Source organism: Salvelinus alpinus, chromosome 25 (assembly GCF_045679555.1).
Source record: "Salvelinus alpinus chromosome 25, SLU_Salpinus.1, whole genome shotgun sequence".
In the NCBI taxonomy this organism is placed as follows: domain Eukaryota; kingdom Metazoa; phylum Chordata; class Actinopteri; order Salmoniformes; family Salmonidae; genus Salvelinus; species Salvelinus alpinus.
In genome coordinates this window covers 31580897-31606513 of record NC_092110.1, presented here as the reverse complement: position 1 = coordinate 31606513, position 25617 = coordinate 31580897, and the positions used below count along the sequence as shown (strand labels likewise).

At 45.8% G+C, this 25617-nt stretch overlaps 1 protein-coding gene across 11 annotated transcripts in view; it reads right to left on the bottom strand.

The window, feature by feature from the left end:
* Positions 1–25617, bottom strand: part of LOC139553823 (kinase D-interacting substrate of 220 kDa B-like) — a 106717-nt gene that overhangs the window by 46347 nt on the left and 34753 nt on the right. For all 11 annotated transcript variants that reach the window (XM_071366541.1, XM_071366550.1, XM_071366539.1 and 8 more), the window contains 8 exons: positions 25413–25564; positions 21490–21590; positions 21160–21345; positions 20808–20948; positions 17652–17892; positions 17159–17247; positions 13018–13162; positions 12466–12628 (listed from right to left, as the gene is read on the bottom strand). In XM_071366541.1, coding sequence (XP_071222642.1) covers positions 12466–12628; positions 13018–13162; positions 17159–17247; positions 17652–17892; positions 20808–20948; positions 21160–21345; positions 21490–21590; positions 25413–25564 — 1218 coding nt within the window. The remainder of the gene's footprint in view (positions 1–12465; positions 12629–13017; positions 13163–17158; positions 17248–17651; positions 17893–20807; positions 20949–21159; positions 21346–21489; positions 21591–25412; positions 25565–25617) is intronic.

The window sequence follows — 25617 nt, the reverse complement described above, 5'->3', positions numbered from 1 at the left end:
AATCCTGCAGCCGGTTTCTCACAATAGACCCATTGATGGGATTTTGCGTTACAAGCACAGGCTCTTATGCACTGTCTGTGTTGCAGCGCCTAGTGCTTGGGAGGTTTCTAGGCTTCTCCAAATGCTAATCGATCCCAAAGCTGGCTCTGCGAGCCTTTCTTCTCCTCTAACACTCCCACATACTGCAGCTGACGGGAAAGAGAACATTTCTCCCTCAATTCCTCCCCTCTCTCCTCCCTCTGCAGGCGCTGAATGTGCCACTTGACTTTGCTTACAGCCACCCTCTGTGTGTGGACCACGTACGGATGCCCCACAATGAGGCTCAAAGCATTTCAATAAAGGGGCCCGGAGAGAAGCAAAATGCCAACACACATTTGTTTTTCGGAGGGCCATAAAGAGAAAGAATGTTCGGCTGTGAAGAGAACAACAGTGGTCAGTCACAATGGTGAGCCCGGGCCTTGGTGCTTTCCTCAGGCCGACGGGCAGGCGGGCAAATTAGAAAGGAAGGACAGGCCTCTAACCAACGGACGGACAGGCTGGAGCGTGGCCTCGTAGCGACAACACTCCAGAGTGGAGTATATTGTGCGAGAGGAGCTTACCAAGCCCTGGCTACACAAAAGCAGAGAGCAAATATGTTTTCACTTGAGATGACACCATGTTTCCTCTACTTAAACCGTTGTTTCTTTGGCCGGATTCTCAAGAGTTATTTACAGAATTATGCGTTCTTTGCTTGGGTCTCGTCTTCTCTCAGCTATGCCAGCGGACATTAAAAGCAAATTTGCTTTTCATATACATCCGTGTCAAAGTTTAAGCCTGTAATTCCATTCCTATGTACTAAGCCGGACCTTTGCATTTGAAATGGACCGCAGAGAAATGCAGCGTAATAGGAAACATACCACTCTGATAAAAACGCTGCAGCCTTGTAATGGCCTCTCTGAAATGGGGTTGGGATTCAGAGTTTCTCTGAAATGATTAAACTCATCTGTACACAAACCATCCCGTTCCAGACCTCAAAAACCTTAGCTGAACCCTTCATTCAAGGGAGATAAACTCAATTCCTGACAAACCCTGTACAGGATATTAGGAAACCGGGCCCAGTTTGATGATTTATGTAAAAGGGAACATTTTGAACTCCAGTCCACTGCTGAGTGTGGCTAAATGGTAATAAAATGAGGCATTCCTGACATGAATTGAGCTGAGAAGTCAGTCAATGTGGGTGTTTGATGCATGTCAGGATGGAGACGGTATATGAGAAGTCAAACATCCGGACCGAGCCCATGTCCTAAACCACCCATGAGTGATTCATGTAAACCTTCTAGGTAAATAAAGTTTAAAAAACAGGAAAACAGCCCCGACAGGTAATCCTTTCCTTAACATCATTGAGGAGGAGATACCTCAGACACAGGATGACCTGGTGAAGAGTAAAGGGAGAGAGAGAGATGGTTCTATTTGGGGATGACCACTGATTCATTTCTGAACCTCGCTTCTATTCACCTTCCTGTCTGGGAAAGTGAGAAAGAGGGGCCAGCTAAGAGCAGTTCTTAAAAAAACGTATAACTCGTCATCCAAGAACTCTGTACCAGATAAATGTGCTAAATCCTTAAGCTATACAGTGGCTGCATAACTATGGTCAGAATAAGAAGCTGCTTTTACATGGTGGTGGTGAAAGACACCCTGTTCTTTTTCATCGCTCAGGTTTAAAACCAGATCGAGGGCTTTCCAGAAAAGACTTCTGAGAAGAGTTGGCATTTTCACACCCAGGCTTTCCTCCACACACCTTTATCTCTAGTGACCATCCTTTCCTCTATGCTTGCTTGCCCCCATTTGACTTTTGTGGGCCTGGGTGCCACCTCAAAGTTAGAGGGGGTTGAGTGTGCACTAGGCCCTGTGACAAGGAAGTCACCCTGACCCTCGCAGCCCAGCACTTCTATTTATAATACACCTGCCACCTTCTCCCACTCACGGCACAATAGAGAGGGAGGGAGATCACTGATATGTCCACAGGCACATCGAGAGAGACAGACGCCAGCATAAACATGCTCACTCACCCACACAAATGCTCTTGGGCTCACCACACACTAGCATATACAATAGCACACAAAGCAAAAGTGATAACAGCGTAGTCACACAGTGTAGTCACAGGTAAAAATAAGCACAACATATACCTGGGCAGTTTGTTTCCTTATGTTCTGATTATGCTATTTAGTCTTTGATAGTCTTTCCTTGATTTACATCATTTTATATCACTATACAGCCGATTACAGACTCATTTTCAGCCAGGTACTTTTTCCACTTAAATTAACTAGGCCACTTTTCAATTCGCTAGTCAGAAAAAAAGTCTGCTGAGCCCTCTCCTGCTAGAATAAATGATATGTATCTTCTAGCGATCTATTGATAGATCTGATGTCTGTCACGCCTCTAGGTACCTGTGTTGTGTGTTGTGTTGTGTGAGCTGTGGTTGTAGTCTAATTTCTTTGCGTGGAGGGAGAGCGTGAATTTGCACGTCCCATATAGTGTGTTAACGATGAGTCGAAATCCACTTAACCTATTGTTTTCTGTGACATTCATTTATTTTCTTTCGTATGGAGAGTCCGACATTAACGATCGCCCGGGGCCAGTAGCTGTAGCGTCTGAACAGTTTGGGCTACACACTAATATAGTATTACTCCTCGATGGAGTGTCTCACAAACATGTATATGTCGGTTGTTTTCCACATCTACAAGCCTCACAAGACAAGTAGGTAGTCAGGTACATGAAGTATATATGTAGATGGTTTAGTGCCTAAAATAAGGGGTTAAATAATAAAAAATAAAAAAATGTTTCCTGATATTTGTTATATCTCTCAGATATAGGACAGACACTTCAGACTTCCTTTAGAATTTTTGGGGACTATCTGTTTATCCATATGAGGCTGTTATTTAATGCATTTCCATGGGCTAATAGCAGTAAAGCCAAATTCAATGTTTCATCAAATATTTTTTAAATATATTTTACCTTAATATATTTTACACCCCCAAACCTAACCCTAGCTGGACTTGTTTATTAAAAGGTGTTGAACTGACTGAGTAAAGTTGATCTCATATATCCTTCCCATTCATAAATTATACAACGTACTCATATATCCACGGTATCGCATTGGGACAACTAAAGATCTCGTTTGTATTTTAGATATGAAGTTCATCAGGACTTGCCAGACAGTGATTTTAAAGTGAGTTACTCTTCAGTAGCCTACCGAATTGCTTCGGTAAGAGAGCTGTTCATTTGGCTCCCTCATTTGCGTAATGGTAGGCTTTTTGGCGATTATCTACAGATAAATTATGAAAACATTTGATGAAGATGGTGAATCCTCCTCACTTCAGGAACAATAGTTAGGCTAGTGGAGACAGCATCACTCTGGTCCAAACTATGATAAAAGAAAACAGATTGTATTGCTTTAAAATATGATAAAAGAAAACAGATTGTATTGCTTTAAAAGCAAAAATTATACTTATATGGTATTTTGAAAGATACTGATATACATTACATGACCAAAAAGTGTGTGGACACCAGCTCATTCTAAAATCATGGGCATTAATATGGAGTTGGTCCCCCCTTTGCTGCTATAACAGCCTCCACTCTTCTAGGAAAGCTTTCCACTAGATGTTGGAACATTGCTGCGGGGACTTGCTTCCATTCAGCCACAAGAGCATTAGTGAGGTCGGACACTGATGTTGGGTGATTAGGCCTGGCTCGCAGCCATCGTTCCAATTCATCCCAGAGTTATCCGATAGGGTTGAGGTCAGGGCTCTGTGCAGGCCAGTCAAGTTCTTCCACATCGATCTCGACAAACCATTTCTGTATGAACCTCGCTTTGTGCATGGAGGCATTGTCATGCTGAAACAGAAAAGGGCTTTCCCCCGGGCCTCCCGAGTTGTGCAGTGGTCTAAGGCTCTGCATCGCAGCGCTAGCTGTGCCACTAGAGATTTTGGGTTCGAGTCCAGGCTCTGTCACAGCCGGCAGAGACTGGGAGACCCATGGGACGGCGCACAATTGGCCCAGCATCGTCCTGGTTAGGGGAGGGTTTGGCCGGCAGGGATGTCCTTGTCCCATTGCACACTAGCGTCTCCTGTGATGGGCCGGGCGCAGTTTACACTGACACTGTCGCCAGGTGTACAGTGTTTCCTCCGACACATTGGTACGGCTGGCTCCCGGGTTGTAGGCATTGTGTCAAGAAGCAGTGCGGCTTGGTTGGGTTGTGTTTCGGAGGACGCACGGCTCTCGACCTTCGCCTCTCCCGAGTCCATACAGGAGTTGCAGCGATGAGACAAGACTGTAACTACCAATTGGATACCACGAAATTGGGGAGAAAAAGGGGTCAAATATAAAAAAGAAAAAAAGAAAAGGGCTTTCTCCAAACTGTTGCCACAAAGTTGGAAGCACAGTTGGAAGCACTAGAATGTCATTGTAGCGTGTAGCATTAAGATTTCCCTTCACTGGAAATTAAGAGGCCTAGCCCGAACCATGAAAAATAGCCCCAGACCATTATAACTCCTCCACAAAACTTAGTTGGCATTATGCATTCGGGCAGGTAGCGTTCTCCTGGCATCTGCCAAACCCAAATTCGTCCGTCGGACTGCCAGATGGGGAAGCATAATTCATCACTTCAGAGAATGCGTTTCCACAGCTCCAGAGTCCAATGACGGCGAGCTTTACACCACTCCAGCCAACACTTAGCATCACGCATGGTGATCTTAGTCTTGTGTGTGGCTGCTCAGCCCATTTAATGCAACTCCCAATGAACAGCTATTGTGCTAACATTGCTTCCAGAGGCAGTTTGGAACTCGTGAGTGTTGCAACCGAGAACAGACGATTTTTACACGCTACGTGCTTCAGCACTCGTCGGTCCCGTTCTGTGTGCTTTTGTGGCCTACCACTTCGCAGCTGATCCGTTGTTGCTCCTAGACGTTTCCACTTCACAATAACAGCACTTACATTTGACCGGGGCAGCTCTAGCAGGGCTGAAATTTGACAAACTGACTTGTTGGAAAGGTGGCATCCTATGACGGTGCCTCGTTGAAAGACACTGAGCTCTTCAATAAGGCAATTCTACTGCCAATGTTTGTCTATGTAGATTGCATGGCTGTGTGCTCGATTGTATACACCTGTCAGCAACAGGTAAGGCTGAAATAGCCAAATCCACTCATTTGAAGGGGTGTCCACATACTTTTTTTATATATATAGTGTAGGTCTACTGATTTAATCAAAGCATTGACTATGGAGTAATGGGGGAGCCTGGCTGGCTACTTTTTCTATTTGGCTGGCTACTCCATGTGCTTGTGGAAAACACTGTTTAATCTAAAAACAGTCTGGATCTCTTGTTTCAAAGTGTTTAATTAAGTTCAACTTATGAAATAATGAAAGGGCTCAAAGTGGATTTAATAACAAGGAATGCTACATAACAGACCCCTTTTCCATCACATAGCTATTAAAGAAATGCTCCGGAACTTTGGCAACTTCTAAGTACTTTTTAAACCTCCTGCCTTGGGCTGGATGTGTCAATGTGTACTTCATACATGCATCATCTACTCTATGAGCGGAATTACTGTTTTACCTCAATTAGCCACGAAATCCCTAGTTTGAAAGAGACTGTTTTTCTGGAAGCTGTGCCACACCATTTTCCCTCCATTTTCCCCCACGTGGGCCAGCCCCCTAGCAATTCGAGTTCTAGCCAATGAGCTTCAGCCCACCCCCCCCTCGCCATTTGAGTGACAGCTAGCAAGATGCACACACAGCAGAGCGAGAGAGAGAGCAATGACGTGGTGCGCATATCTGCATATGTGTGACAATTTTCGGGGACCACTTTTGGCTCGTGAGCAGTACTTTTAGAACTACTGGCTAAAAAGTATACAAAAGTACCAGAGAATATCTTTAACCACCAGAGTATGTAGTGGTAGGGAAATGTGGCATCCCAGTACCGCTTCATCTCCACAAAAACATACACTCATATCAGGGACTCACCTCAACACAAAGGTTGGGCCTGTGGACATCGACCACAGCTCTGTACTAAATTGCTTTTATGAATTTTCTTCACATTTTGAGCCATAGACTCTGTGGACATTTTGTTTCCTCTGTGGGAGCCTGGTGGAGCTCGTCTAACTCCTGCTGATTCATCCCTTAGTCACAACGGTCCAACACCTGAGGGACGTGTGTAGCTAAAACACCCACACCCGGGCCCTGGTGCTTCTCACATCTTCACACACAGAACAGATGGGTAGTGCTGGACCAGTCCAGGGCTGTTCCCACTGGAAGAACATGTCCATATGAGAGGCGAGGGCAGAGTACGCCTCAGTGAAACATCACCACCTGGACTGACCAACACTCTCCGCCCACCTGAGAGAAAACATGCTTTACTACCAGGTGGACACTAGACACAGCAATGACCAGGGCATAGGGCATTAAAGTGGTCGCTGCTCGTACACTTTTCTGTTCAGCACTTGTACCAATACTCTGTGAATCACTTATAAATTATGACAAGGGGTATTCACATCAGCCACAATTGTAGTCCTGTAGACTTCATAATAGCTCTGTATAGAGGTCCCTTCACCCTCTCCATCTCCCCTATCTGGAGGTCATACGGTTTGGCACAGACACTGTGTGGACTCAATAAAGAGCTCCCTATCAGAGATAGACCACACTCTATTGGGAAATGGCTTTTCAGCAGCTTTATAATTTAGAGCGCTTTAGGGCCTCTTGGCAAATAACGGCAGCGCTATTGAATTACAACAGTTCTCTTTCCACCAAAATGCCTCCTGAAGGATTTAGCTCAGGGACAAAAGGATCCCTCTGAGGGAAAAGGCGACAGGGAGAAAAGTGTTTTTCTACTGTTAGCAGTGCAATCAAGATTTTACAGACAAATTGTGAAACGTGATGGAAATATAGTATTAACAATAGCGTACCGAGGGAGAAAAGCAAAAAGACATTCAAGGGCATCGAAGTTCAAAAGTGTTCCAGGAAAAAAAGCTACTCTTCTTTTGTGGCCAAGTGTTTAGAAGCTTATTAGGATTTTACATAAAGGGAATCACACACATTCTCTTTAGAAAGCGCTTTTATCTCAACACGTAATTGCGACGAAATTACAATAATTGTCCCAATTAAAGTAATCCCGAATGAACAGTATGTCATCTTAATGTTTCAGTACTTGGGAGAAGAGGCTTCCTAATTAGCCCAAATTGCCTTGCCCGTATTCATTTCAAGTGTCATTAGTTAAAAGTTTTGAAGCGCTCAGAGAATCGCTTGAATGCCTGGATCCGAGCATGTCTCTGAGGCCAATTGTTCGCTGGATCAATGAGGGAGGGGAGGATCGTGACAGCGGCAGATTGAGAGAGCAGAGCATATAGACGAAAGCATCAGAGTTAAATACCTTCCTGCTAAAGAGAGTAGCCAGGGACAGCTTAGTGATGGAGGCCTCTGGCCAAGCAATAACGCCTAGCTGGAAGTTTAAGAAACATTGTTCTTGTACTGGGATGTTGTAATCTACACTGAACAAAAATATAAACGCAACATGTGTTGGTCCCATGTTTCATGAGCTGAAATTAAACATTAAACAAAAAAAATCCATACGCACAAAAAGCTTATTTCTCTCAAAGTTTGTGCACAAATTTGTTTACATCCCTGTTAGTGAGCATTTCTGCATTGCCAAGATAATCCATCCAGCTGACAAGTGTGGCATATCAAGAAGTGGATTAAACAGCATGCTCATTACACAGGTGCACCTTGTGCTGGGGACAATAAAAGGCCACTTTAAAATGTGCTTTCTGTCACAATGCCACAGATGTTTCAAGTTTTGAAGGAGCGTGCAATTGGCATGCTGAATTGAAAATTTGGCAGAAGCCCAACTGGCCTCACAACCGCAGACCAGGTGTAACCACACCAGCCCAGGACCTCCACATCTGGTTACTTCACCTGCAAGATTGTCTGAGGGGGGGTGGAGGGGAGTAATGAGGAATATTTCTGTCTGTAATAAAGCCCTTTTGTGGGGAAAACTCATTCTGATTGGCTGGGCCTATGCCCTCCCAGGCCCACCCATGGCTGCACCCCTGCCCAGTTATGTGAAATCCATAGATTAGAGCCTAATGAATGTATTTCAATTGACTGATTTCCTTATATGAACTGTAACTCAGTAAAATCTTTGAAATTGTCATTTTGTTCAGTATAATTCGTTGAATTAGTAAAAACAATGTTTCCTATGTGTAATAATAAGAAATAAATGCAGAAATGTATTGAAACATGCTCTCAGTGCAAAGGAACTTTTGGTTTGCCTTAACCCAGAAACTGAATACAGCTTTTGAATAGTGTGATGTTGTGAGAGACAGAACGAGCCATGGAGAGACATATGGGCCAAGGCTTTATAGAGTAGTTGAGAAAATTATTTTTGGTGCTTGACACGCATTCCTGGCCTTCTGTTTCCAGTGAGGGGCTGTGTGTGTGTGTGTGTGTGTGTGTGTGTGTGTGTGTGTGTGTGTGTGTGTGTGTGTGTGTGTGTGCCTTGCTCGTGTCTCAGGGTCTGATTAATTACAGTGATCCTCAGAGGAGCAGCGGGTGACATATGTTCCCGTGCTGCACTGCTCCTGTGTGAGAGTTTGGAGGCTTGGAGGTGTGTGTGGAGGGCACATGGAGACGGGGGGGGCTCAGGTACTGAGCCAGGCCTGTGCGGGTACTGCAGGGGCATCCTGGCACAGACAGGGCACCAGATGTCAGAGCAGACCCAGGACCCGGCTCCGGCTTGAAGGACTGACCAAACAACACTTTAAGCTAAAAATCCAATTGGAGCTCCCGAAATAGACTCCCTGAGGATCTGACTGGGCTCAAACTTCCCCACAGATCCCGGATACCGACAGACGGAAATCTCTACTCGTGTTCTTTTGTGATCGCCAAAATAGTTTCCATTTGCTGCTTTCCGGAAGCTTGCTTTTTTTGGTGCGATGCTGAACATAACATACCACTCTCGAGTACTGATCTGAAGATATGTATTCCTGGTCTGAGAAAACCCCAAAACAGAACTCAGCAGCAGTTATTCATCAGTACAACGACCAGAGGGACCCTGATTCACATCTCTATTAAAAACTCAAATGAGAAGGCTGCTTAGAGCCTTTTACACCACTCACGGACTCTCAAGACTCTAATTCAATTTGATCAAAACAACAGTAATACGCCATCTTGATTCAAATAGTAAACCTGACAGCTATAAATACTGTAATTCTCAGAAACCCTTTCCGTAAGTGCGTTAGGCAGGCACTGTACGCTGGCTCGCAAGTCAGACAAATATGTTGGCCGTTGCTGTGTGTGTGTGTGTCTATGTGAGACTGTGGTTTGGGTCTTTTAACTATTTTGATAGCCTGTTGGTGTGATAACAGGAAAGCAGAAAGCATGTGTCTGAGAAGTCAGACATGCTTCGTTTACGTAAACCTGTTACTGAAAAATAATAATTCTGTTGCATATTTTTTGCAAAAGGACATTGTGACAGTTACACAGAACAACATGACTAACATGACTAGGCTATATAGCTAATATACTAATACGACTATAAAATACACTGAGTGTAACAAACATTAGGAACACCTTCCTAATATTGAGTTACACCCCCCCACCCCCCTTTTGCCCTTAGAACACTCAGTTCGTCAGGTCATGGACTCTACAAGGTGATAAAAGCCTTCCACAGGGATGTTGGCCCATGTTGACTCCAATGCTTCCCACAGTTGTCAAGTTGACTAGATGTTCTTTGGGTGGTGGACCATTCTTGATACACACAGGAAACTGTTGAGTGTGAAAAACCCAGCAGTTGCGGTTCTTGACACACTCAAACCCGTGTGCCTGGCACCAACTACCATACCCGTTCAAATGCACTTAAATATTTTGTCTTGCCCATTCACGCTCTGAATGGCACACATACACAATCCATGTCTCAATTGTCTCAAGGCTTAAAAATCCTTCTTTAGCCTGTCTGTTACACTTCATCTACACTGATTGAAGTGGATTTAACAAGTGACATCAATAAGTGATCATAGATTTCACCTGGATTCACCTGGTCAGTCTATGTCATGAAAAGAGCAGGTGTTCCTAATGTTTTGTACACTCAGTGTATATCACATCACTGTCTTCCAACGACATGCTGCTCTCTGTGGCCTACATGGGCTGCAATAAACCTTACAGAGAGAGAGAGCACTCTGCAGAGCGAGAGAGAGCACTCTGCCTTATGACTGAGATGTGGAACGACAGTTGACCTATGAGGAGTTGACTCACCCCACATACACTTCAGCAGTAATCTATTCACTTATTAGACGCTTTGGGGAAATGAAGCGCTCTAGTGTAGACCACTGAGCATCACACCTCTCCCCAGTCATGTTACACTCCAATGAAAACTGACAAACCCTTCATGAGGGGTAAAGATAGCAGTAAAGATAGTTTATTTGATTATGCCGTGAACAATTATCTAATTGGCGGTTGAGCAGAAGAGGAGTTAGCAAAGGGGTGCTGAGTTTTGGTTGAGAGAGAGGACGCTGTGTTGACCTGACCACAACGCCACCGTAAAAACAAGAAGCAGCTATCTGGTCCTCCAGGGAGACAGGGGCCTGAGGTTGAAGTGAGGCAAGCGACCGTCAAGAAAGACAGGGAGTGTGACTCACCCGGCTATAAAAAGAGAATGGGAGCCTACATGACGCGTCACATTAGAAGAGGTGCTTCGGGGAGAGGAAGAAAAAGAGCAGTGAGAAAGAGAGAGAAAGAGAGGGAGAAAGAGAGAGGGAGAAAGAGAGAGGGAGAAAGTGGGGAAAAAGAGAAAGTGAGGAAGAAAGCCTGATCAGTGGGGAGATCTCTCCAGATAAGGGCCGCTTGGCTCAGCGTGGTGTCCAAGTTGGTTTGGTGCTTCCTTTCATCACATACCGCCATTGCAGTGTCCATTTCATACGCAGCGGCAGTCACGTTTTGGAAACAGACAGTGCACTGATGGAGGGAGGATAGCCTAACATGGCCATTTTAGATGATACCTGCAGGTCAAACTCTTTGCTTAGGAGTCCTTCTAAAGCACAAGCTTATTACACAGCACAAGTCTATTACACTCTGAGGAAGACATCAGCTTGATGTTGAAACGTCAGTCACCTGCACTCATCCTGAACAATGGACTAAAGTCAGCAAATAAGAAATGTATCTCTGCCTTGTTTTTTGAGTGCTCCAACTCCTCTGCCTCGAATTAGTCCTTTTGGAAGTTTTTTTTGGTAAGCCCTTTTCTTGGAGTTTTTGTCACTGTTGTGGAGCACCTTTCTTTGTCTGCTGCAGCAAGGAGGCCTTCCTGAACTGTCCTTTAGATGCGCTGCCTCATATATATTTGTCCAGAGCCATTTATTCGACCAGAAGCTCAGTGAAGGATGGGGATGGAGGGGGAGTGGTGATGACTGTGTGACACTGAGTGCCGGTGACACTTCAGCGCCCCAGGAGTCCTGGGCGCTAGTGTATTGTGACAGAGTGGCAGAGTGCAACCTTTAAAGGGCAGCTATTGATGCAGAACAGCTCCAACCCTAATGACTCAGACTATGTGCTGATTCCCTTCCCCTTGTCCACACTCTCATGCCTTGGTAACCAGTCGCTGGCTGTGGTTCATACACTTTATCAATTCAATCAACATATTAATAATGATATGCTTCTTATTTCAATGCATTCAGCTACGTGATTCGAATACAACGTGGAAATTCAGTCTATTTAGTGGTGTTCAGAGAAACCTTCGGGTGTCCGTACTACTAAATGATGTGGTGGTTGAAGTGGATATGAAGATCCTCTGCTCCCCTCTACTGGTCAATATGATTTTTTCTACTGGCTTTCAAATCAACTTTCTTTCATTGTCCAGTAGCCAAAAAGCACAATCCTAGTCATATTAGCAACCCATGCTAGTTGTTGCATCTTTAGATGCCTCTTTCAAAAAATCTCATGAAACCACTTGTTTGTGCGGTGTGATTTTGACATAGGTTTTTTTCTGAAAATGGCATTATGGAACGCTACCTTGTACGCATTGCTGCGCTTATATGTGAAGAAATAATAGTTTATCAACACTGGAAGCTAAACATTCTGATCTGTTGCATCAGACTCATTGTTTCAAAAAATATATATGTAGCTTAGGCCTACTGGCTGTATGAATTTGGGATCTATAGTCCCACAACTGTCCCCCAGCGTTTGTTAGGAATAGCTAATTTCTTTCTCGTACAGAACGACAAGCTGACCAATAGAATAGGTACACTATGGGGGATAATAGATTGACAGACTAGTGAGCACGGTGGACACCCAATGCATATGGGGTCCGGTCAATTTCTCAAACGTCTGGAAACAGTGGCGTGTGTGTGGTGTAAAAGGAACATTTCAGAAAGAGTCTTGAACGTCTGCTTGTGTGTGTCTGCCTGTGCATGCGAGCTTGTTCCAGTGCAGATGTGTGTGTGTACGTACCTCTCGTAGATGGTCTTCAGGGTGACCTGGTCTGAGATGCCGTCAGTCTCCTCCAGGAAGAGGATGAGCCAGGAGGTCCTGTAGGGCCACTCCTCCGTCATGTTGATCCATGACGCCAGACGGTCCCAGTTAAAGATGATATGATTGGCCCTCAGCAGACGACCTGGACAAATGAAAAGTCAGCGACAGTTTCTCTACGAGTGGAGGGACTCTGTGTGCAGGCTTTTGTTCCTGCCCTGCTGTAACACACCCAATTCTACCAATCAGTGGCTCATCAGGACTACCTTGATTAGCTGAAGACATTGTGTTAGAGCAGGGCTAGAACAAAATCATGTACACCAAGGTTGGCCTCCCCTAAGTGACTAATAACGCTTATAAGTGCCATGCTGGTTGGACACCCCTCTGCCCTTGGGTAATAGAAAGGTCATAGGTCATCTAATAGGAGATGTGTTACCTGTATGGCTCAGTTGGTAGAGCATGGAGCTTGCACCGGCAGGATTGTGGGTTTGATTCCCGAGGCCACCCATATGTCGGCTAAATGGCATATATTACCTGTGACAGAGACGATGTTGAGCAGCCTCCTCATGGTCTGGGGGCTGATGTCACTGAACCAGTCCTCAGTGACCAGCAGCTTGGTCAGGTCAAAGGACATCTGTCTGGTGACGGTCCTCTGAATCTGCCTCCTGCGGTATGTGTCCTACACACAGAGGAGACCTCAGATTAGCCTAAAGACAATCTTTATACTATTTGTAAATGCCCTTGGTCTTTCCACAATCCGTAGTTTTTCTTTAGTCTGTGGCACATTTATATAATTAGAGTTGATCTTGTTCGACCTGTCCTATGCTCAACGTTTTAAGTGACCCTGTGACCGAGTGGGTGACCATCTCATGATGGCCTCATCACCCTGTGCAGTGTACCATGTGACCATGTGTGTGACCTCTAGTCTAATTCCCACACTCTCTCCATCCTTCCTTATTTCACCACTCCACCCATCCCTCACCCACCAACACACAAGGGCATCTGTTACTGAGCCCAATCAACTGGGAATGTCCCTTGTTGGACACAGAAATGCACTGTTTGCTACTGACATAGATCCATCAGATAGGAGAGGAGATGACTGTTTTGCTCATCTTGTCCACAGTAAGACAGAGTAACTTTCCTGACACAGTTAGACAAACGTGTATTTGGATCCCCACTAGCTGTTATAATAGCAACAGCTGCACTTCTTGGGGTCCACTGTAACGTATACGCAGGGAGTCAGGAAGTAGGTGTAGAAGGCGAGTTTAATCATAAGAAACATGAAGATAATAAAAACAGGAGCAGCGTACTGGACGTAAACAAAACCAATACTGCCTGAAGACTGAAGTACCTGAGGGCTAAATAAAGGGAGAGTAATCAGGGTGATGATGGTTGCCAGGACCGGTGGTTAGTGACCAGAGCGGTAGGAGGCGTGACATCCACACAGTGTTGTGCGTGTGGTTCATTAAACTATGGGGCTACATAGTTACACAGATCACCTCTTATCTGGATGTTCAGTCCAAAACGTGTGGAATGCTGTCTCTGCAGGACCACTGATTGCGTGGTACTAATTGCTGAACAGTACAGCAGTGGTAACAAGAGGAGAAAGCTCCTCTGCTCACAAGCCTTCAGAACATCACCATCACTAAGCTGACTTTGACCTCACCGGTAGAGAGAGATAGTGTATGGCCAGTAATGAGTCAGTATTGGATCAGTAAGGAGGAGAGTGACTAGCTCTCCTTTGATTTTAACTTAGATGTTTTGGACATGCTCAAAAATGGAAAATGATTGGTGAAAGTTAATAGTATTATAGTTTCATTGTTAATTTTTTTCTTAATAACCATACTATCAGGAGCAATTGTTGAATTTTGATCATGAAAAGCCACTGCGATGGTTGGAATCTTTCCTCCAAAAAAAGCAAACTTACTTTGTTCACATCAAGCTAACTTTGTTCACATCAGGCCAGAGCAGAGCCCCCATCTTGTTTACAAGCCTGAGCTGGCCTCGCCTGCCTCCCATGACATCTTGTAAAGACAGACTCGACTAAAGATCCACAACTCTGCAATTAAGCAGCTGAGAGACAGAAAGCTTTTGTTCTCCCTCCATCCTCCTTCCTTCAATCCTTTTTATCTCCTCTTGTAAAGAGAGCCCCTCACTGCTTCCTGGCAACCAACGAGAGGGCCAACAAAAAGAAGCGTGCTCCGAAATAAAAGAGGACCCAAATAAAATAAAAAATAAAAATAAAAAAAAGAAGAAAATAAACCAGGCGCCCAAACAAACAAACAAAATGGGGTCCTCGCAAAGGGAAGGAGGCAGAGCCACTTAGCCTCCCACCGGCAGCCGCGGGTGGCAGCGTTTTGTCACCGGGACACACTGCTGATCCTCCCTGCCATTAGGTAGTGTGGAGTCGCAGCAGGAAGGATAAACAGACATTGCATCAGAGGCTCCTCCACGACGGAGACAGGCTTGTTTGCTCCCGACCTCCTCCATCCCTCTCTGCTATGTTCCCCACAAGGCTGGAAGAAGCTAGCTAGGCCCTCGTGCTTGTGGGTTTTGGTGCATCATCTCACCCTTTCTATCTTAGTCTTCTCCATCTGTGTCTATCAGGTATTTCACTGAGCTTTCATTGCCAGGACAGACGACCAATCTCCTCATGCTCCTTGTTGAATCACTTGTCTTTGTGCCAGAACTCTGCAGTTAGAGACCTCTAGAGGACCTCTGCAGGTAGAGACCTCTAGAGGACCTCTGCAGGTAGAGACCTCTAGAGGACCTCTGCAGGTAGAGACCTCTACAGGACTTCTGCAGGTAGAGACCTCTACAGGACCTCTGCAGGTAGAGACCTCTGCAGGTAGAGACCTCTGCAGGACCTCTGCAGGTAGAGACCTCTACAGGACCTCTGCAAATAGAGACCTCTACAGGACCTCTGCAGGTAGAGACTTCTGCTGGACTTCTGCAGGTAGAGACCTCTACAGGACCTCTGCAGGTAGAGACCTCTACAGGACCTCTGCAGGTAGAGACCTCTACAGGACCTCTGCAGGTAGAGACCTCTACAGGACCTCTGCAGGTAGAGACCTCTACAGGACCTCTGCAGGTAGAGACCTCTACAGGACCTCTGCAGGTAGAGACCTCTACAGGACCTCTGCAGGTAGAGACCTCTACAGGACCTCTGCAGGTAGAGACCTCTACAGGACCTCTGCAGGTAGAGACCTCTACAGGACCTCTGCAGGTAGAGACCTCTACAGGACCTCTGCAGGTAGAGACCTCTACAGGACCTCTGCAGGTAGAGACCTCTACAGGACCTCTGCAGGTAGAGACCTCTACAGGACCTCTGCAGGTAGAGACCTCTACAGGACCTCTGCAGGTAGAGACCTCTACAGGACCTCTGCAGGTAGAGACCTCTACAGGACCTCTGCAGGTAGAGACCTCTACAGGACCTCTGCAGGTAGAGACCTCTACAGGACCTCTGCAGGTAGAGAACTCTACAGGACCTCTGCAGGTAGAGAACTCTGCAGGACCTCTGCAGGTAGAGAACTCTGCAGTACCTCTGCAGGTAGAGACCTCTGCAGGACCTCTGCAGGTAGAGACCTCTACAGGACCTCTGCAGGTAGAGACCTCTGTAGGTAGAGACCTCTGCAGGTAGGGACCTCTGCAGGTAGGGACCTCTGCAGGTAGGGACCTCTGCAGGTAGGGACCTCTGCAGGTAGGGACCTCTGCAGGTAGGGACCTCTGCAGGTAGGGACCTCTGCAGGTAGGGACCTCTGCAGGTAGGGACCTCTGCAGGTAGGGACCTCTGCAGGTAGGGACCTCTGCAGGTAGGGACCTCTGCAGGTAGGGACCTCTGCAGGTAGGGACCTCTGCAGGTAGGGACCTCTGCAGGTAGGGACCTCTGCAGGTAGGGACCTCTGCAGGTAGGGACCTCTGCAGGTAGGGACCTCTGCAGGTAGGGACCTCTGCAGGTAGGGACCTCTGCAGGTAGGGACCTCTGCAGGTAGGGACCTCTGCAGGTAGGGACCTCTGCAGGTAGGGACCTCTGCAGGTAGGGACCTCTGCAGGTAGGGACCTCTGCAGGTAGGGACCTCTGCAGGTAGGGACCTCTGCAGGTAGGGACCTCTGCAGGTAGGGACCTCTGCAGGTAGGGACCTCTGCAGGTAGGGACCTCTGCAGGTAGGGACCTCTGCAGGTAGGGACCTCTGCAGGTAGGGACCGCTGCAGGTAGGGACCGCTGCAGGTAGGGACCGCTGCAGGTAGGGACCGCTGCAGGTAGGGACCGCTGCAGGTAGGGACCGCTGCAGGTAGGGACCGCTGCAGGTAGGGACCGCTGCAGGTAGGGACCGCTGCAGGTAGGGACCGCTGCAGGTAGGGACCTCTGCAGGTAGGGACCTCTGCAGGTAGGGACCTCTGCAGGTAGGGACCTCTGCAGGTAGGGACCTCTGCAGGTAGGGACCTCTGCAGGTAGAGACCTCTGCAGGACCTGTGCAGGTAGAGCCTGGTCCAGCCTGGGCATGGATAGCAAGGTAGAGACCTCTGCAGGACCTGTGCAGGTAGAGCCTGGTCCAGCCTGGGCATGGATAGCAAGGTAGAGACCTCTGCAGGACCTGTGCAGGTAGAGCCTGGTCCAGCCTGGGCATGGATAGCAAGGTAGGGGAGAGAGTGGTGGATGGCTGGAAGAGCTTACCCTGCGGTTGAGGGCCGTCTTGCTGCCAAACTTGGCCTGATCCCCCAGACTGCTCGAGGACAGCTTCCTGTCCATCTCCTCATGCCATCCTGTGAAGAGAGGAGTGGAAAAGGAGAGAAAGAGGAGTGGAAAGAGAGAGAAAGAAAGAGAATTAGAACAATCAAGGATGTCTCATCACAACACCTGGTATAAAGAATCAACCTATTCAGTGAACACATTATATGATTCCTATTTCCTACTGAATCATAGCAAGTTAAAATGTTAGAGCTGTAACCCCATGAAACCCATAGTGAGTGTGTGTGTGTGTGTGTGTGTGTGTGTGTGTGTGTGTGTGTGTGTGTGTGCACCCCTTTGGGTCCCCAGGACCAGGATTAAGAAACACTGACCTATGTGGGTGTATGCATACAGGCTTTTGTGTGTTTGTGTGTTTGTGTGTGTGTGTGTGTGTGTGTGTGTATTCCTGCAGGCCTGCCTATGCATATGTCTTGCGTACCCTCAGGGTTGACCAGGTCTCCGTTGGGAGTGGGGCCGGCCATGCACAGCTTCCTGGTGGTGCTAAGACCTCGGCTGTTGAGAAAGACAGGCAGGTGGACGATGTTCCTCATGTAGTCGTGGCCGTTGATGTTGGAATCCCTGAGCACGCTGTTCAGGTTCTGGTTGATGGCCTTGATGATGATGTGGGGGTCACTGGCGAAAATAGAGATGAAGGGGCCTTTGGAGAACAGCACCCTCACCTGGTGGAGGGAGGGAATAGCAAGATGATTTATGACCAGGACCCATATCCACAAAGCCTCTCAGAGTAGGAGTGCTGATCTAGGATCAGGTCCTCATCTGACCATATAATCTTATTCATTATAATCAAAAAAGTTAAACTGATCCTGGGTGCATTCACTACAGTGCTCATCTGTGGTGTTTGGAATGATAAAAGACTGAAATCCATTGAGCATGAACCTTGTGTGTCAGGTTTGTAGTGTCCTATTAGTGTATTCGTACACACGACTGGTGAAAACTACTCGACATCAACTTCTTAATATCTGTCAACTGCGGCCATCATTTGTAGTTTCTTGTTAGTTTGTGGGCTTCTGTTGATCACATTTCTGTTAATCACATTTAGTTTCTTAAGGAGCATGCAACAACAATTCCACCGGGGGGACTCCCTACTACTAGTCTCTCTAAATGAATGTGGTGAGACCTGATGGAGGACAGACAGTACACACACAGCGGGACTTTCCAAGCTGATGATGAGAGACGTCGTCCAAGTGTCACAGGATCCTGTGCTTTATTTACAGTCTATTAGCTGCAGTGACCACCCTCGGGCGGGGTGTGTGTGTGTGTGTGTGTGTGTGTGTGTGTGTGTGTGTGTGTGTGTGTGTGTGTGTGTGTGTGTGCAGCCAAACAACTATCTGATTATACTGAGTTTGTCCCTGTAATTCACTTATAGCTGATCATCACTCGTTCTGTACCTCTTCCAACCCCCCCTATTCATATCCATGAACTCATTATATGAATATAGCGCTGTTATATCATACATCTATCTGTATTAACAGATGGAAAAATATTTAGTTCACCGCTAATATTCGCATATAAATGAGAAACAAAAAGATGAGAATTTAAGAGGCCTTAAATTGGGTAATTTGGTTGGTTAATTTGTGCCACAAATGGGGCTTTTGAAAGTTAGCTGGGAAGGAGGCACTGGTTGGTTCGCACAGAAGATTTCATTAGCGCACAGGAGGCTGTCGAACTACTAGGGGGATTACTTGTCCCCAAATAATAACATTTAGCCGGAGGAAATTCTATTACTCCAGCTGGGAAGAGGAATTTGAACTAAGTGGAGCAGAGCGATAAAGGGGATGGCTACTGTATATGTGCTTTGTGTCCATAGTCAATACTATTTGTACTTTGTGAAAGAGGCTTTGAAAGGTAAATTGTGGTAATATGATATTTTACGACACTATAGGAACTTTTCCGCATGAGTTTGACTTTGGTGGTTTTGGGTAGTTTTGGGTGGTTTTGGGTAATAAATTAACCCTGGGTGGTTACGGGTAATGACTTAAAGGTACTACACACAGGATATTCTTTTGAATTTTTGCATTGTAATTTCATATATCTGTAGTAATAGTGTAATGGTAGTGTTTCACATTATTACTTACCTGCCAGTGTTGTGATTGGCTGTGATATTCACCTATTGATTTCTCCTGCTGCATCTGTTGTCAAAATGGGAAAGTTGTTCTGACTTTGTGGCTGTGTTATCTAGTGGAAATTGCTCTGTCATTTGCTAGTTGCAAAAATTCTACACTGTTTGCTCAATTTCAGTTTATGTGAGAAAACAAGCACTGACTAGTGTAGGGAATTGTTGTACCATCTAAATTGCTGTGAAATATCTTTTCAATAACAGCAAATATCTTTTTTCCGCTGTTTGAAGCTGGTGGACCAAAACTGAAAGTAAACAGCTCAAGCTCGAGTCTCCACCATTTTCCCGGGAAATGGGATGCGGGGGACAGGGGCGATTTGTTTTAAATGCAGCCTAGTGTTAGGTGAATTGCAAGATATTTCACAGCAATTTAGATGGTACAATGATTCCCTACATTATTCATTGCTTGTTTTCTAACACAAATTTAAATTGAGCGAACAGTGTAGGAAATGACATAGCAATTTCCGCTAGATAACACAAACGCAAAGTCAAAACAGCTTTCTGACAGCAGATGCCACTCTGGCAGGAGAAATCAATAGGTGAAAATGGCAGCCAATCACAACACTGGCAACTAAATAATACTCTGAAACATTACCATTCCACTATTACTGCAGATTTATTATGGACATCTTCTGAAATTAGAATGCAAAAATGTAATAATAACCCTGGTTGGTTATGGGTAATGACTTAAACCCAGGTGATTATGGGTAATGTCTAAACCCTGGGTGGTAAGAGGTCATGTGTGTTTTGTAATGTAGCCATTGTTACAAACAGACACAGCACAGGCACACACACTTACATGCTGACCACACCATCCGCGAGCATTGCAAAATAAATGTACACATACATGTTATTCAATCATTGCCCCCACAGTGCTCGCGAGCGTCTGCGTGGCCAGGCGCTAAAATAGAACTTGGTTCTATTTGTGACGCTCAACGCGCTGCAAGTCCGGCATCTCCCATCTCCTCATTGGTGTTTAGGAGCATATACCCACGTGGGTGATTGAAAGATGAACTGAGGTCCAGACTCCAGTGCAGTCGGTAGTGGTAATGCACCTTAAAGTTGGTTGCCAACCGCCATAAAAAGTCAAAAGAAGAAAAAGAAGCCTGAAGGAAGGAGGAGAGATGACGAGTTTGGTTTACCGTTTTATCTGTGGATTAATTGTCGGAGTAGAGGACCTTGTGCATTTCAGGTAAAATAACAACCCAATGTTTATATCCCAGGACAAATTAGCTAGCAATAGCAAGCTAGCTAGCTAAATTGCCATAAATGTTTCATGCTTTTTGACCTGTACCCGAATTAATATAATTGGTTCAGAGTTTGCTTTGATATTTCAACCTGCGTGTCCTGATCGCGTCTGGTGTGGGTGAACAAAATCAACTTGCGCACAATGGCATACGCGGACGAACGCGCGCTTATGGTTTGGTCAGCATGTTACACACACACACACACACACACCGTGTCGAGCATCTGCAGCACTTTGTCCTGCTCGCAAGCGTCCAGGCCGTCGATGATGACCGTCATGCGGGTCTGGTTCTGGGTGAAACCGTCGATGGTCTTGGCCATCTTTGACATCAGCTCCACCTCCTGCTTCAACACCTGGCATGGAGAAACCAAACACATACACTTCATCAATCAGTACACACTACATTTTGTATTCAATAGACATACAGACATATTACATATGATTACTTCTAATTAACAACACAGTTTCTATCATTTTTTTTTTAACATTGAGCTTTTAAGTGTCTAACATTATCATGTAACCAAACAACTGCCCCAGTAGAAATAATAGGACTGTTTACACTACCTTCATGAAGCCCTCGCTCTTGAGCTTGTGCATCTTGTTGGCAGCGCTGTGCAGCCTCTTCCTCTGAGAGTTGAGGACGGAGTCGGCCACCTGCCACCAAGTCCTGCAGTTCAACAGGAGGGCCAGGCCCACCACGCTGGCCATGGCGATCAGCACCGCGTTCACCGTCAGGTTGTCATGCTGCACCTTCATAACAAAATAAACAAGTTCCACTTTCAAAAAGTCGTTTTCAATTATTGTGACTTTTTATGTACAGGGGAATCATACACAGACCTAAGTCACACACAGTACTGCACATACTCGACATGGTGTGTGTGTGTGTGTAGGTACCTTGAAGATGGCCAGCAGCGCCATGGCTGTGATCAGGCAGCCCAGAGTCACGACAAACAGCATGAAGCTGGGCACGCAGCACGTCTTCTTCCACTTCTTACCTGGGGAGTTATGCAAGCGATAATGCATGACAGAGTGTGCATTATTAGGGCCTGGACGATACCAACATCGCAATACTCATTAGTATCGTGGAAAGGAAACGAAACACAAAGCGGATTAACTTCTTTATGAAAACAGGCCTAATGGTGGAAACAAACATCATTATGTTGTCATCCAGTGTCACATTTACATTCCAAGCTATAGCACACAATATATTTTACATACAGCAGGTTTTTAAAGGACTATAGAGTTTGGTCTGCTTCGTGTTTACATTTTGCCATGGAAAAAATATTGCAATACTGGTATCGGGGCGGCAGGTAGTCTAGTGGTTAGAGTGTTGGGCCAGTAACCGAAAGGTTGCTGGATCGAATCCCTGAGCTGACAAGGTAAAAATCTGTCGTTCTGCCCCTGAACAAGGCAGTTAACGGACTTCCCTAGTTAAAAAAAGGTTAAATTAAACAAAAAATAAATACAAAAATCGTAACAGCCCTGAAATAACTACGCCCTTCCAATAGTTAGACATGAGGCCAATGACAGCCACATTAACACTAACCTGTACCCTACCTAGTCCCTTTACCCCTACCTACCTAGTCCCTTTACCCCTACCTAACTGTACCCTACCTAGTCCCTTTACCCCTACCTACCTGTACCCTACCTAGTCCCTTTACCCCTACCTACCTGTACCCTACCTAGTCCCTTTACCCCTACCTACCTGTACCCTACCTACATGTACACATTACCTCCACTAACCTGTACCCTACCTAGTCCCTTTACCCCTACCTACATGTACACATTACCTCCACTAACCTGTACCCTACCTAGTCCCTTTACCCCTACCTACATGTACACATTACCTCCACTAACCTGTACCCTACCTAGTCCATTTACCCCTACCTACATGTACACATTACCTCCACTAACCTGTACCCTACCTAGTCCCTTTACCCCTACCTACATGTACACATTACCTCCACTAACCTGTACCCTACCTAGTCCCTTTACCCCTACCTACCTGTACCCTACCTAGTCCCTTTACATGTACAAATGACCTTTACCCCTACCTACATGTATACATTACCTCCACTAACCTGTACCCTACCTAGTCCCTTTACCCCTATCTACATGTACACATTACCTCCACTAACCTGTACCCTACCTAGTCCCTTTACCCCTACCTACCTGTACACATTACCTCCACTAACCTGTACCCTACCTAGTCCCTTTACCTCTACCTACATGTACACATTACCTCCACTAACCTGTACCCTACCTAGTCCCTTTACCCCTACCTACCTGTAAACATTACCCCCACTAACCTGTACCCTACCTAGTCCCTTTACCCCTACCTACATGTACACATTACCTCCACTAACCTGTACCCTACCTAGTCCCTTTACCCATACCTACCTGTACCCTACCGAGTCCCTTTACCCATACCTACCTGTACACATTACCTTTACCTCTACCTACATGTACACATTACCTCCACTAACCTGTACCCTACCGAGTCCCTTTACCCCTACCTACCTGTACACATTACCTTTACCTCTACCTACATGTACACATTACCTCCACTAACCTGTACCCTACCGAGTCCCTTTACCCCTACCTACATGTACAAATGACCTTTACCTACATGTACAAATGACCTCCACTAACCTGTACCCTACCGAGTCCCTTTACCCCTACCTACCTGTACCCTACCTAGTCCTTTTACCCCTACCTACATGTACAAATGACCTTTACCTACATGTACAAATGACCTCCACTAACCTGTACCCTACCGAGTCCCTTTACCCCTACCTACATGTACAAATGACCTTTACCTACATGTACAAATGACCTCCACTAACCTGTACCCTACCGAGTCCCTTTACCCCTACCTACATGTACAAATGACCTTTACCTACAAGTACAAATGACCTCCACTAACCTGTACCCTACTGAGTCCCTTTACCCCTACCTACATGTACAAATGACCTTTACCTACATGTACAAATGACCTCCACTAACCTGTACCCTACCGAGTCCCTTTACCCCTACCTACCTGTACACACTACCTCCACTAACCTGTACCCTACCGAGTCCCTTACCCCTACCTACATGTACACATTACCTTGACCTTTACCTACATGTACAAATGACCTCCACTAACCTGTACCCTACCGAGTCCCTTTACCCCTACCTACATGTACAAATGACCTTTACCTACATGTACAAATGACCTCCACTAACCTGTACCCTACCGAGTCCCTTTACCCCTACCTACATGTACAAATGACCTTTACCTACATGTACAAATGACCTCCACTAACCTGTACCCTACCTAGTCCCTTTACCCCTACCTACATGTACAAATGACCTTTACCCCTACCTACATGTAAAAATTACCGCCACTAACCTGTACCCTACCGAGTCCCTTTACACCTACCTACATGTACAAATGACCTTTACCCCTACCTACATGTACAAATGACCTTTACCCCTACCTACATGTACAAATTATCCTACCTAGTCCCTTTACCCCTACCTACATGTACAAATGACCTTTACCTACATGTACAAATGACCTTTACCCCTACCTACATGTACAAATGACCTTTACCCCTACCTACATGTACACATGACCTTTACCCCTACCTACATGTACAAATGACCTTTACCCCTACCTACATGTACACATGACCTTTACCCCTACCGACATGTACAAATGACCTTTACCCCTACCTACATGTGCAAATTACCTCCACTAACCTGTACCCTACCTAGTCCCTTTACCCCTACCTACATGTACAAATGACCTTTACCCCTACCTACATGCACAAATTACCTTTACCCCTACCTACATGCACAAATTACCTTTACCCCTACCTACATGCACAAATTACCTTTACCTCTACCTACATGCACAAATTACCTTTACCTCTACCTACATGCACAAATTACCTCCACTAACCTGTACCCTACCGAGTCCCTTTACCCCTACCTACATGTACAAATTAACTTTACCTACATGTACAGATTACCTCCACTAACCTGTACCCTACCTAGTCCCTTTACCCCTACCTACATGTACAAATGACCTCCACTAACCTGTACCCTACCTAGTCCCTTTACCCCTACCTACATGTACAAATGACCTCCACTAACCTGTACCCTACCTAGTCCCTTTACCCCTACCTACATGTACAAATGACCTCCACTAACCTGTACCCTACCTAGTCCCTTTACCCCTACCTACATGTACAAATGACCTCCACTAACCTGTACCCTACCTAGTCCCTTTACCCCTACCTACATGTACAAATGACCTCCACTAACCTGTACCCTACCTAGTCCCTTTACCCCTACCTACATGTACAAATGACCTCCCCTAACCTGTACCCTACCTAGTCCCTTTACCCCTACCTACATGTACAAATGACCTCCCCTAACCTGTACCCTACCTAGTCCCTTTACCCCTACCTACATGTACAAATGACCTCCCCTAACCTGTACCCTACCTAGTCCCTTTACCCCTACCTACATGTACAAATTACCTCCACTAACCTGTACCCCTGCACATTGACTCAGTACTGGTACCTCCTGTATATAGCATTTCTATTGTGTTATTTTATTTTATTTTTTACTTTAGTTTATTTAGTAAATATTTTCTTAACTCTATTTCTTGAACTGTCTTGTTGGTTAAGGGCTTGTATTTGGCGCAAGTGGCAAATAAAGTTTGATTTGATTTTGATTTGACTGTACAGGAAGTACACTGTATAAGAGACAGGTAAGAAGACAAGATTCTAAAGGATATCCAAAGTGGACACATAAGGTAGTACCTTGGTTCTCCTCGTTCTTGAACACCCTGAAGAGGCGGGTGGCCATGAAGCCAAACTCCCTCTCACAGGCGTCAGACAGAGTGGCTATCATCTCTGCCATAGACGTCTCTCCTCCCACACTGGACAGACGGTTGTAGTCTGTGAACAGGAACCTGACACACAGACACAACAAGGTTTCTTGAAAATACTTTTTCTATTCAAGGCT